General features: G+C 41.0%; 1 protein-coding gene across 1 annotated transcript; it reads left to right on the top strand.

Annotated features, from left to right (window-relative positions):
- Positions 1-1,503: 1,503 nt before the first annotated feature.
- On the top strand, positions 1,504-11,938 carry LOC146679012 (sorting nexin-1-like). Its single transcript, XM_085406308.1, has 15 exons — positions 1,504-1,663; positions 2,147-2,294; positions 4,432-4,556; positions 4,691-4,757; positions 4,876-4,919; positions 5,008-5,149; positions 5,237-5,315; positions 5,443-5,518; positions 5,617-5,730; positions 5,924-6,017; positions 6,175-6,380; positions 6,883-7,026; positions 10,010-10,090; positions 10,547-10,618; positions 10,777-11,938. The coding sequence occupies exons 1-15, from the start codon at positions 1,544-1,546 to the stop codon at positions 10,825-10,827; spliced, it is 1,563 nt and encodes a 520-aa protein (XP_085262434.1). The 5' UTR covers positions 1,504-1,543; the 3' UTR covers positions 10,828-11,938.
- Positions 11,939-12,834: the final 896 nt, after the last annotated feature.

Genomic DNA, 12,834 nt, shown 5'->3' on the forward strand with positions numbered 1-12,834 from the left:
AAGTGCACTCCTATGGGAATTACACCTTTGAACAGGTAAAATCATGTCACCTGAATGTAGACCAGGAGTGTCAAACTAATTTTACATTGCGGGCCACATACAGCCCACTTGGATCTTAAGCGGCAGGACCAGTGAAACTGCCCTTTCTGTCAATGTAAAGAAGTCACACATTTAACTGTTTTTCTACATGTTAAAGAAAGAGCTTCTGTGACAAAGAAAGAACTCTGTCAGCATGACTCTTTGGACTTAAATTGTAAGATATAAATGTGTACAATTACAAGAGACTTTCTGGTAGCTTATTGCCCAGACTCTCCTTGTTGTGTGGTTGTTGTTGTTTTAAAACTGTAGTCATAAAAAAACAGATTTCTATAGTAGAAAGTGGAAAAACAAACTTCCGTTTTTCACAACGTTACAGAGGTTTTATTACAGACATAGCTAAGCGTTTCGCAATTTGGTATAAATTTTGAAAGTTGAAATTTCTTTGGTGCTGAACTGTAGAAATTAGGCTTTCTTGTCAGATATAATTTGTGTGTGTGTGTGTGTGTGTGTGTGTGTGTGTGTGTGTGTGTGTGTGTGTGTGTGTGTGTGTGGGGCGGTGGTGAGGGCAGCGACCGACAACACTGTATACAACGGAAGATTGGTGCGTAATAAGCAAGCAAATAAGGCAGAAAATAGAGAATTTTCTTGGGAAACTATGGTCTTGAAGCACACTGAGAGATGGTGCTGTGAAGGAAGTGCGAATTTATGGGTGGAAACAAGGCAGGCAAAGTAAGTGGAAATTCATTACAGTGTTTTTCAAACGTGAAGTGTAGTGGTCTTGTTTTGCTGCTGGTTCAGTGAGTTTTGGTTGGAGGGTGACAAAACCTGCCGTTTCGGAATCTGTGGGATGTCAGCTTTTCACACCCTATGGGCATATCCTGTATAGGTGAGATCCGGGCTTTGTGTTTACATCTTTTTGCGGAATCTGTTTAGCTGCTTGTTAATCGTTAAGCCGTTTTTGCTTTTTTGGTGGTCTTTGGTCTTTGACGTTTCTGTGGATACCACACATGTCTATAATCAAATAACAGATCTGGCGGTACCTCATGTCCCTCTAGCTCCTGGTACCATGGGCATTGAGGTTCAAACAATCGAAATGCATTGTGGGAGATGTAGTTTACGGTCAGCATGCGCTTTTAAGCCGCATACAGTAAACTTTAAGTAAACTTTAACGGTCATGCACAAACTTTTGCGAGGAACATAAAATTACATATTTTGACATATGCGCTCTAGACATTGTTCACGGTGCCAAATAAGCAAACAGTTTGGAAATTTTGTTTGTTTGTTTGTTTTGGGGGGGGGGGTGTTTTTAGATATTTGTCTAAGAAGCACACTCTCAGCAAAAATCTGCAATCTGAAATCAAAGACACTGTTTCTCTTGGGTTACAACGTGCAGTGGTTTCCGAGGCTGTAATGTGACCAAGTGACCGGCAGGTGTCGCTGCAGCCGCTCAACCGCCGGCCCCCCCTTCACTTCCGGGACGCCAGTTGCGCTCACAACAGGGAATATGGCGGCCAGCTCGGATCGGAACCCACCTCCTTTCCCCACAGCAGAGGAGTCAGAGCCGGGATTGTGTGACATGGCAGACGCGGACAGCGACGAGGGCGAGGACATCTTCGTTAGTAACGTAGGTTCCCGCTTCGGTGACACCAGTAACAAATTGACGTGTGTTTTTAGGTTTGCATTAAGTCAGCGTCAGAAAGCCTGCATTTTCTTTTATATCTCAACTGACCTGCATTCAGGGCATCCCAAAACGCTGAGGCTTTGACGGACAGTCGCGAAATACGGGCAGGTTTTCTTTGGAAGCAGCGAAAGTGATTTGTAAAGGTGTCCGGAGTTGGCTGAGAGTTAAAATTGGCCTCTCTTTATTACCAAGTAATAGGTTTTATCACTGCTTTTGTCTTGTTCGGCCTGTTCCCGTTGGTTAATTGTTAATTAAAACGCTGGCTTCGTTCACAGTCAAGCCCCTCTTACTTATCGTTTTAGCAGAATTAATAAATCAAAATTTGGTGAGCTCCGTTAGTCACATGACTCCACCCTGCTTATCAGCCCCTGTCCTAACGGGCTGCAAACTGTAATGACAGCTCGTCTCTGTGGTGGTTGTCTGCAGAGTAACCCCGTGTCTGTGAGCCGGGGAGTTTCTCAGCCCGACCGCGTCAGCGAGGAGCCTTCAGATCTGTTCAGCGAGGAGGCGGCCAGCAGCACAGCGGCCAAGGCCAACGGAGTTCACTCCGACGATGACAACGATCTGTTTGCTGGTGAGGACACACTTCCCCCTAACAACATCTGCCAGTTCACTCGTGACTCTGCAGCATCCACAGCTTCTTGCTCTTGACTGTATCATTTTTCATGGCGATCTTGCACAAACAACAACAAACAAGCATGGTGACAGCTTGCTTTACTCAACTCAAGATTATGCAAACATGTTGATGATTTAAGTTTATGTGGCATAGTAGTTGGTGCCAGAAAGTTCAGAGTATTTCAAAAACTGCAGATCCGACCGGATCAGAGGAAAATTACCCTGCTGCATATTGATAGGAAGGCAATAACAAGTCAACTCATTACAGCCAAGGTGTGCAGAAGAGCATCTCTGCATGCACAACACATAAGACCTCGAAGCAGATGGACTACAGCAGTAGATACTAGTGTTAGAAAAGATGTACCGATTCAACTTCTTTACTCAAGTAGAAGTGAAAAAGTAATAAAGTACAGGGTATGAAATGTACTCAAAGTAAGAGAATAAAAGTAGCTCAATGAAGAGAAGGGGAAAGTATAGAGGATGGCTTTGACTCTAAACAGGAAAATGAGTAGGGAAGAGTCCGATGCATGCTCAATCATCCAGGTAAGGAAATCCCAAAAAGTTGATTCTGTTCATCTGTACGTAGCGTTTTTAGGGGGAGAAAAGTTTTGTCACTTGTCCAAGTGACTTCTTCAGTCTCAGCTGACTGCAGGTCACTTGGATGAGTGAGGAAACGTTTCTCATACTGAAAATGCTACATCTAGATGAACAGAAATTTTTGGGAGTAGGGAAGAGGTTAAAGTGGATTCAGCAGGAGCTCTAAAATCAGTTGTAATGACTTAATATGGGAAAAGAAACACAACTCAAAATAATTTCTATTGAGAGCTCCAGTAGATGTTCTTAATATGCAGACTGTGATCAGGTGAACTGTATAACTCCTGCTGCTGAGCTGCTCTTTGTGGATTTACACACCTGAATTTAACAGTTGTTTAAGTTTGAGTTGTTCTGGCTCATTTCCATCCTCTACACTGACAATACACTGTTTATGCTGTCGTCATATTAGACACTATACAGGGGAATGAAGGTGGAATTCGATGACCGAAGCATCATCAGTTTAACTTCAGATTCTTCCCTGCTACCCTTGATGTACCTAACTCTGACCACTGTCACACACTGTTCTTTACTTTAAATTATCACAGTACAACAAACTAACCTGTTTATAATACACTAACCTGCAAATGATTTTTATGCAACTTTTCTTTCATCTCTGAGTGAAGTTAGCTCTTTCTTTTCTCTCCCTTTGAAATACAGCAGCTGGACCTTCAGCTAGCAATACACTGTGCGCCAAACCTTTTGTCTTCAGTAGGGCCAGCTAGATGTTGAAGTACTGCAATTGCAACTCACTGACACCCGCAGTCGTTCCGGTGTTGTGGCAAAAAAAAAAACCCACTGGCCCACTTTAATCCCAGACTATAGCACAGTTTTGCCTCTTTTGTCTATTTCTATGCAACATCCGCTGGTGATGAATAAATGAACAGGGTTGTCTTCCACGTGTTTCTATTTAGGGTCAAATCAGTTTGATGTTTGGAGCTTCGCAGTGACGAAATAATAACTCTACCCAAATGAGTCTGTTTTGAAAATGTAAGGCGTAAAGGTAAAAAAGTAGTCAGGAAAAAACTACTCAAGTAAAGTCGAGAAACCTGAAAATTCTACTTAATTACAGTAATGAAGTATTTGTACTTCGTTACTTCCCACCTCTGCAATTGAGCACTGTTTAAACACCACAGCTTACTAGCTGACCATTTTTATGCATCTGTGACCCCAGTTTGGGAGATGTCTGCCTTTTTCCTGAATATTTTTCCCAGAAATCAAGATTCCCTCACAAAATTCACAAAGCTTGTTCTGGTTAGTTTCATATAGTATCTGTTACCTTTCCTCCAAACCACACTGCACAAAAAATTGAAATGAAAATCCAGTTATGAGTAGACATAAGCTGTCAGTCATCAGAAGAGGCTTAAGGCTGGATGTAGATGCTGCTGGTCACCAAAAGCTACCACAATAAATCTGAATTTGAATTTATGAAACTTTTTGCAGCAAGAAATGACAGCCAGTCTGTAAAAGTCTGGAACATGAATGAAAAGGCTTTCTTTCTCCAGATACAAACGTAGAACTGAGCACAGACAAGTCCAGCAGCTCCGCTCGGAAGGAGCCCTCTGGTCCTCGACATGCCTCCACATTCACTCCGAGCCCCGCAGCCATGCAGCCCACCTCCTTGGAGCAGGTACAGGCCACGGCTGAGCCCTCTAAGAACTTGTGAGAATCTCAGTAGCGTGAATGCTTTTCTAATGCTTGCGCTGCAAAGGCTTAGGTGTGTTCAAGGTATGAGTTGTGTTGCTGTCTTCTTATTGGTTGTAGCTGGAAGAGGAAGAAGCCAAGGACAGTTTTGATGTGGATGTTGCTGTCACAAACCCAGAGAAAATCGGTCAGTCTCTTTTTTTTTTTCTTTTTTTTTTCATCATACAACCTTCTACATTTTGTAGATTAAACTAATGTTATTAATTGTAAAGTAGCTAATTGTGTGATGTTTTTGTCCTCTTTAGGGGATGGCATGAATGCATATGTGGCCTACAAAGTATCCACCAGGGTATATAATCCAGCTTGTGTTAATTCGTGGCTTTCACTAGCTTTTGCTGTTGTGCCTTTCTCATGTCCTGTCACTGATCTTCCACCAGACTTCCTTGCCCATGTTCAGGAGTAAGGTCTTCTCTGTGAGGAGGCGCTTTAGTGACTTCTTGGGCCTTTATGAAAAGCTGTCAGTCAAGCAGTCACTCCATGGATGCATCATTCCACTACCACCAGAGAAAAGTGTTGTAGGTGAGTGCCAGGCATTTGTTTTTTTCTTTGGTTCTGCACTTTTTTTTTCTCTCCCTGCTGTGTGACACGTGTCATTTGGTTCAACAGGAATGACCAAAGTGAAGGTGGGAATGGATGATCCATCATCAGTAGAGTTTGTGGAGAGGAGAAGAGCAGCTCTGGAGAGGTGTGGATCCATATATGATTTACACAGTGACATTATTAACGTCATGTCTAGTTTCTTTGTTGTTGTTTTTTTTATTACATTTTCTGCTTCACACACTTCATCCCTGATGCCACTGTGCTTTATGTAGGTATCTTCAGAGAGTAGTGTCTCACCCATCTTTACTACAGGATCCTGATGTGCGTGAGTTCTTGGAAAGAGAAGACGTGAGTATTTCAAGATATAAAAAGTAGGAATGGGACAAATACTTGACTGGTCACTGCTGAATTTTAAATGTATAATTCTTGGAATGCTTTATGTTCAGTTGCCCAGAGCCGTGAACACCCAAGCACTGAGTGGAGCAGGTTTCCTCAAAATGATCAATAAGGCATCAGATGCTGTCAACAAGATGACCATCAAGATGAATGAGTCTGACACTGTAAGGGCTGAAAAGAGGGCTGAAGTGTTTAGTTTTTACATACCGTTCCACATGTGGCCTCCAAATGTAAATTTGCATAAGGATGAGTAGGAACAGACCCTGATAGATCTGTGGAGCCAGCAGAAGGCATCAAACAGATCTGCCATTCTAAACACAATGAAGAGGTTGCTGATGTTTATTCTGTGTCTCTCAGTGGTTCGAGGACAAGTTCCAGGAGGTGGAGAATGAGGAGCAACAGCTCAGGAAGCTTCATGTCGTGGTTGACTCCCTTGTCATTCACAGGAAAGGTGAGCTTCACCTGCTTTTTATTGACTTGAGCTTTTCTTTGCATCGTTTATCAAATTAATTTAGGGAAAGAAAACATTTCAGCCCAACTGTCTTTCAGTTCTTTCAGGGTGAAACAAGTAGTCTGAATATATTTTCTGCTTCCGCCTTTAATACCAGAGCTATGTGGGAACACAGCAGTGTTTGCCAAAAGTTTGGCCATGCTTGGGAACTCTGAGGACAATACAGCTCTGTCACGGGCCCTTTCGCAGCTGGCAGAGGTGGAGGACAAGATGGAGCAGCTGCATCAGGAGCAGGCAGCCAGTGACTTCTTCATCTTTGCAGAACTGCTTGGTGACTACATCCGCCTGCTGGGTGCTGTGCGGGTAAGCCTTCTACTTGTACTGTTAGGATGGTGGATAGGATAGGGTAGATGGGAAGAAATATATTTCTTGAGGGAAATGAGGGCGACATCCCAGAGAAAGTAAGATTTGAGAATTTCCTGATGTTGGTAATTTTTGAGTATTTTATGTTGCATTTCTCTCGTAAAACTAAATAAACTGAATGAAGTTATTTACATAAAAATCTTAAAAAAAAAGAAAAGAAGGCAGTATCATTAGTGCAGAAGAACCTATACATGTACGATCAAGTGTCTGAATAGGGCCATTTAATGTTGTGCAAGTGAGCGATGCGATATGCACAGCTTTATGTTCGAATCGCACCACTTGAGGAAGTAACGACAACAATAAGGGCTCTCCTTAGATCTGTAACCAACCTTTAACGTGGTGCAAGGTCACAGTTTTACTGCAGACAAGCTGTCTGTTGTGTTTCGTGGAAAGATCAGGTGTTGCTACTACCACTGTCTGATCTAAAAATGGATGTCCACAGGGCTGCTTTGACCAGCGCATGCGGGCGTGGCAGAGGTGGCAGGAGGCTCAGAGTACACTCCAAAAGAAGAGAGAGGCCGAGGCCAAGCTCTTGTGGGCCAACAAACCCGACAAACTGCAGCAGGCCAAAGAAGAGATCACTGAGGTAACAGTGGCAGTGAGCACACAGTTAATGCAGCACTCAAAGTCTTTAGTTTACACCAAAATGAACTTCAAAGGTTTTTCTTTTCTTTTTAAATTTCTCCTGCAGCAGATTGTTGATCAGGCCAGTTTGACAAACAGGTTACAGGAACCCAAACAAAAAAGTTTCATTTAAAATACTTTGACATCTTGTTCTGATTTCGGAGACACTCCCATTACCAACATGTCAGCTTCTTCAAATATATAAACATTTAGTTTTTTTTCTTTGCTTTTATTAAATTATCAGCTTCTTATCAAAGTGGAGATGTAAGAGTAATTTTGTTCATTTATTTAGTTCTTTTTGTCAGCAAGATTGCAAAAAAAAGCTGCAAACCGAAAATCCATGTAACAAGTTGCTGTATGGTTGTGGATTATTTTGTAAGATGGCACTGTGAAGCTGCTTTTTCACCAATTTCTGACATTGGTTAATATTGAACTGCTCCAACACTAATATAGTTTGGTATCTGTTAGAGTGTTGTCATTAGTGGAATTGATTTCACATCAGTACGACACTGAAGGAATTTAATTTGAAGTGTGGGTTGTCAGCTACACTTGGGTTTAACAAGTTGTTGCATTGACCTGTTAGAAAATACATCTGTTTTTTTGGCTTGTTTCATTTTGTGGGTTTTTTTGTTCGATTCTTCCATTACAGTGTTGTTTGCTGGCTCAATGTTGTGAAGCAGTTTAGTGTGTAAATTCACTTTGTGTGTCATATTCTTTTGGTGCTGGTAGCTCACCAGGGCCCTATTTCAGGAAGCCGGTTTAGTGCAAACTCTGAGTAAGTATACCCTGAGTTAACGAAAACTCTGGGTTTTCGGTTTCACAAAGCGAGTTTAGATTAATTCTGAGTGAGTTACTATGACGACACACTCCGTGAAGCTAACCTGCCCCCTAGCAGGTTTACTTCAACTAACCCTGACCTTCTCCGCCTCTTTGTCAGAAACCTGACTGTAGGAAGTGTCAGACATGGCGTGCCCCTTCCTTGAAGAGCCAGTAGATGTTGAAGCCCAAATTCTCCGCAGAGCTCTCCGCCGGGAGAGAGTGATTAGAGCGCGTTTGGACATTTTATCATTTCCTGATGATTTTCTGTGTGAACGTTACCGTTTTTCAGCACAATCTACAATTTATTTGAATAACATCCTCAGGCCTAATATTGCTCATGTGACACATCGTGGACATCCTCTCAGTTCTGTACATATTATTTGTATTGCACTTCGGTTTTTTGCAAACGGGAGCTTTCTGTATAATATTGGTGACGCTGAGCACGTTTCCAAGGCTACCGTCTGTCGGGCAGTCAGGAATGTTACAGTTGCACTGAAACGTCTCCTGTACTCGTTTGTGGTGTTCCCCGGTCATAGACCCACACGATTTATCAAAGAGGGATGCCACAAAATTGCAGGTATCAGGATGAACAAAACTTAATCCATGATGTGGTGATACTTGAACTACTACTTAAATTTTACATTTATTCTCACGGTTCCCAGGCGTGATTGGCTGTACAGATGGCACTCACATTCCAATCATTGCTCCTTCAGTAAATGAAGGAGACTATGTGAACAGGAAGTCTTTCCACAGCATTAATGTGCAGGTACATGGTTCCCTGTAGCATTTCAAACTAACAAATTATTTCATTATTAGTAATGGATGCTAATTTGTGTTCTCTGCACTGTGAAGATCATATGTGATGCTGCCAACATTATCACAAATGTGGAAGCCAACTGCTCAGCCTCTGTGAGTGGTGGTGGTGGAGGACCCCCACCTGTTTTTCGGGCCTCCGCTTTTTTTTCTGTTGGCTATAACGGGTCGCATATGAGCATACAGACTAAGCAAATATGTACTTGTAATGTGCTCAGATAATTTCAATAAGTGCTTACAGAGGGGAAATTAATGTAGCCTCTAACTGCAATTGATTTACATCGGACAAACAGACCAAGCACTATGGCTCATAATACAATTACACCTTACCTGTTTGGACTATATTTTTATATTTCATTTTTACTTGCTGCCAGGAACGTTTGGGGCCTGTTGGGTTGCACCTGCGCTCACATCACATCACAAAATCAAATGTATAAAATACAAAATAAAATAAAATATAATAAAATAACGTGTTAAATGGGTGGAAATCCCTAGATCAATGTTTAAATTAACACTCACGCATCGACTCTGTCGGCTATGTTTTGCCATGCATGCTCTCTTTCTTTTGCAGCTGAGGCTGTGTTACTTTTTTTCCGCAAAATTTGCATGTTATCGGCATATGCTGCCATCAGAATTTCGGCCTCAAGCGCTGTAAAATACATTGACCGCGCCTTCTTTCCCTCCGTCTCCATGGTGACTCGCTTAATCTGTGCTCCACTAATCAGGGCTTTATGTATCCTCGTGCGAACGCTTAACTTGGGGTTAAAGCAACTCCGCGTTGACTGAACTACTTGTTATCAGCCTTTCTGAAACCGAATATTCCGAGTTGGACAGTTCGGGGTTACTCAACCCTGAGTATCGTTTTTCACTCTGAGTTTTCTAAACCGACTTCCTGAAATAGGGCCCAGGTTATTCATTCTGTTTTGGAAAGTACTGAATTGGTTATTTTTCCACTCCTACAGTTACCATCCCACTAAGCTGTTGTTGACGGCATCCTTCACTCGCATCATCACCACTGATATCAAATTCCTGACCTTTCCTCAATTTTTCATGAACTCAAACTCACGAAGGAAACCAGCAACTGCTTTTGAGCCAGTATAAACTCTTACGACAATATTATTGTATAATACCTTGAATTAAAGCTGAAAGTCTACACTTCAATCACCTCTTTGATTTCACTACGAGGAGTGGATTTCACCCTTTTCCGTCAATGTCGACAGTCATCTGTAGTCTCTCTGTATTTATTAGCTTGTGTTTTGTCATCTTTTGCAAGTTGTGGTGATTTGTTTCTTTTTCTCCCTTTGTGTCGTCAGTGGGAGGCGAGGGTTACTCAGTACGAGAGAGATTTTGACAGAATTGGCATGACTGTACGCAAGGAGGTTCTCAGGTTTGAGGTATGTTGGGAAGGGTTTCTTTTAATGTGTCACCAAAAGTTAGTATCAAAGTAGAATGATTGTGTCTCATTTTGTCACTGCTGGAATGTTAAGAGTGCTACTGTATCTATTTGACCTGGTGAACACTTACGGTTTTTCCAGTAGCACAAGCAACTTCATTGTGAACTCAAGATAGTTGATTTCAAACATGCACTTCATCCCTGCACTTTTCTTGACATTCTTCAGATTCAGTGCTTCAGATTGCACTGATTCATATGAATGTGAGAACAGAGCAGGTAATAATAAATGATGTTAGGGGACTGTGAAAGCTGATGAAAGCCAAAAGCTACAGTGGGTTGTTCTTCACAATAAAGTTGCTGGATTTCAGCTCCTTTTGACCTCAGAAACAAGGGAAGTTCTGCCAGAAATTCCTACAGCCGGCTTGAACCTTAGATGTGACAACTCTTGTGTTTTCAGAAAGAGAAAGCCAAGGACTTCAAGAGCCAGATAATCAAATACCTGGAAGCAATGCTGCAGTCCCAACAGCGGGTAATCACTTAACTATATTAAGCATCATATCCAACATGTACAAGTATTTGTGAGGATAACGAACATGGCTATTAAACTTCGGTAACGATTAACATCTTACTGTTAAAAAAATGTTTTAATAGTCTTTTTGTCTTCTTCTCACTCTGATTGTTTTCCAGCTCATAAAGTTTTGGGAGGCATTCCTGCCTGAGGCGAAAGCGATAGCTTGATGAAGAGGGAGACTCTTTAAAGACCCCGACTGCCTTTTTGAACACTTTACCTCTATAAGCAGGAACTGAGAGGACAATTTTGAAACACACAAGAAACTTCCGTCCGTTTTTTTTCTTTTGTCTTTTTAATGACATCGTCTTCTCTTATCTTGTACAGTACTTCAGTATGATAAGCGCCACATTTCCACAGCATTTCTCTGGTATATTGCCTTGTTTATGTTTCTGATTTAAGATGGTATAAAGCAAGAATCCAGCAGAGATTAACAGGGACACGAGTGTCTGTAAAACTCACCGTCCTGTCAGTGGGATATATATTTATGTCTCTTGTTTATTTTAACATGGAGGTACTGTCCCAAGGTAGCATTGCCTACAGTTTACATTAGAAGATAGGCATATGTGAGTCATTCCACACTAACAGATTGATGCATGTCAGATAATGTTTTGATGCACTAAAATGAATTGTTCTATTTCAAGAGGTTTTTTTGATATTATCAAACAAACACTATTGATAACTGGGGCCATGTACCAGGAGTATTAGCACATTCAAACAGTATATCATAGATTACGTATTAGATGATAGAGGCAGATTTGACAAGGTTACAAGCTTGTCAGAGGCGTTACAAAATGATATAAGTTGTTACAGTGAGCGCAGGGTGTGAAAATGTAACCTCTGCTTTGGTAGTATTTTCTACAGTGACACATATGATAGTTATGTTTATGTCAGTTTCTTCAAGAGTATATATTTGGTCCTATTTTGTCAGACGTGGAGGCCTAAAGGAAACCACTGGGAACTGCTCCAGAGATTTGTCTAGAACCATGAAAGTGACTGACATGTACAAGTGTGCACATATAAAGCACTGAACAGAACTTGTGCAGATTGCTAACCATTCTTTTTTGTTTTGAGAAACTTGTCTAACAATGACAGAAAGACGTTCAAGTGAGATGGTCCCTTATTTTCTTAATCAGCATTTGTAAGTGTAGTTTTTCTGTCATGTCATATTTACGTAAGAATGTGCTTTATTTTTGTAACCACTTTGCATTAGTACACACGTTTTCCTGAAAATGCTGTACATGTAGATGTACAAAATAAATCATTAGTTCAGCTTTGGGACACTTGTTTTTGTTTATGTGAGGGTTTTTTATGTGTTTGGTGGGATTTTCCATTTCACTGGGGAACTGAGATAAATTGTGATCTTCTAGACTTATACTGTACATGTAACATTGACCACTGGTTAGCACTGTCCTCTTTACAAAGATTTTGAAGGTTGGTTTTGACTTCTGCAAAAAACAAAATGCACATCCCTATACGCTGAAGTTTTTATCAAGTTAAATTTACCCTTTAAAAAGGTTGCTCTTACTTGAATAAGATTAACTTAATCAACTTATTCATTTTCTAGCTCATGCTGTCTATGCTACACCTAGACTATCTTCCTTTATCCATGCGCAGTCATAAAGAGATTGTGATACAGAGATTTCTTGAGTAGTGACTTCAAATTTCTAGATTATGGAAATTGAGATTAACTGATGTTTTCCTATTGCTGAAGTGTGATGGAACAACTGTCTAAAAATCATTTCTATCTAACCTGATACCTGCAAAAGCACTAAAGAATCTGTCGTGGAAGAAGGCTGGACGTGAACACAAGTGCAGAATACAGGCAAAAAGTTCAGTATGTTTATTGCATGTTTTGGCAGATGTAGCCCGTCTTTTGTGAGTGAAGCTGCAGAGTTTAATATGGTGGGATTGGTGAGTAGTATCTGGTATGCAGCTTAAAGGACTACTGTGTGCTAGGTCATGATAGAGACTAGTTATAGTGGCTTATTTTCAGGGGCCCTAGTTACAGGGGGTGTAGTCCAGTGCAGAGCTGTTTCTATTTGGTTTAGGATTGTCTTTAAGACTTGGAGATGTGTAATTTTGGCATTGATTTCTTAAATTATTCTTGAATGAAGACATTGATTTGATGCATGTAAGAAAAAAAAGATTCATTTGTCTTTATTTTTTCCTCCTAT

Source organism: Rhamphochromis longiceps, linkage group LG1 (assembly GCF_057381845.1).
Source record: "Rhamphochromis longiceps isolate RC_006_pf linkage group LG1, R_longiceps_female_GT1.1, whole genome shotgun sequence".
NCBI lineage: Eukaryota > Metazoa > Chordata > Actinopteri > Cichliformes > Cichlidae > Rhamphochromis > Rhamphochromis longiceps.

Excerpts from the sequence above, each read along its gene's own strand:
- LOC146679012 (XM_085406308.1), top strand. The coding sequence starts at position 1,544 with ATGGCGGCCAGCTCGGATCGGAACCCACCTCCTTTCCCCACAGCAGAG. Across the intron at positions 5,316-5,442 it reads AGAAGAGCAGCTCTGGAGAG|GTATCTTCAGAGAGTAGTGT; the intron begins GTGTGGATCCAT and ends TGCTTTATGTAG. Across the intron at positions 10,091-10,546 it reads AGGAGGTTCTCAGGTTTGAG|AAAGAGAAAGCCAAGGACTT; the intron begins GTATGTTGGGAA and ends TTGTGTTTTCAG.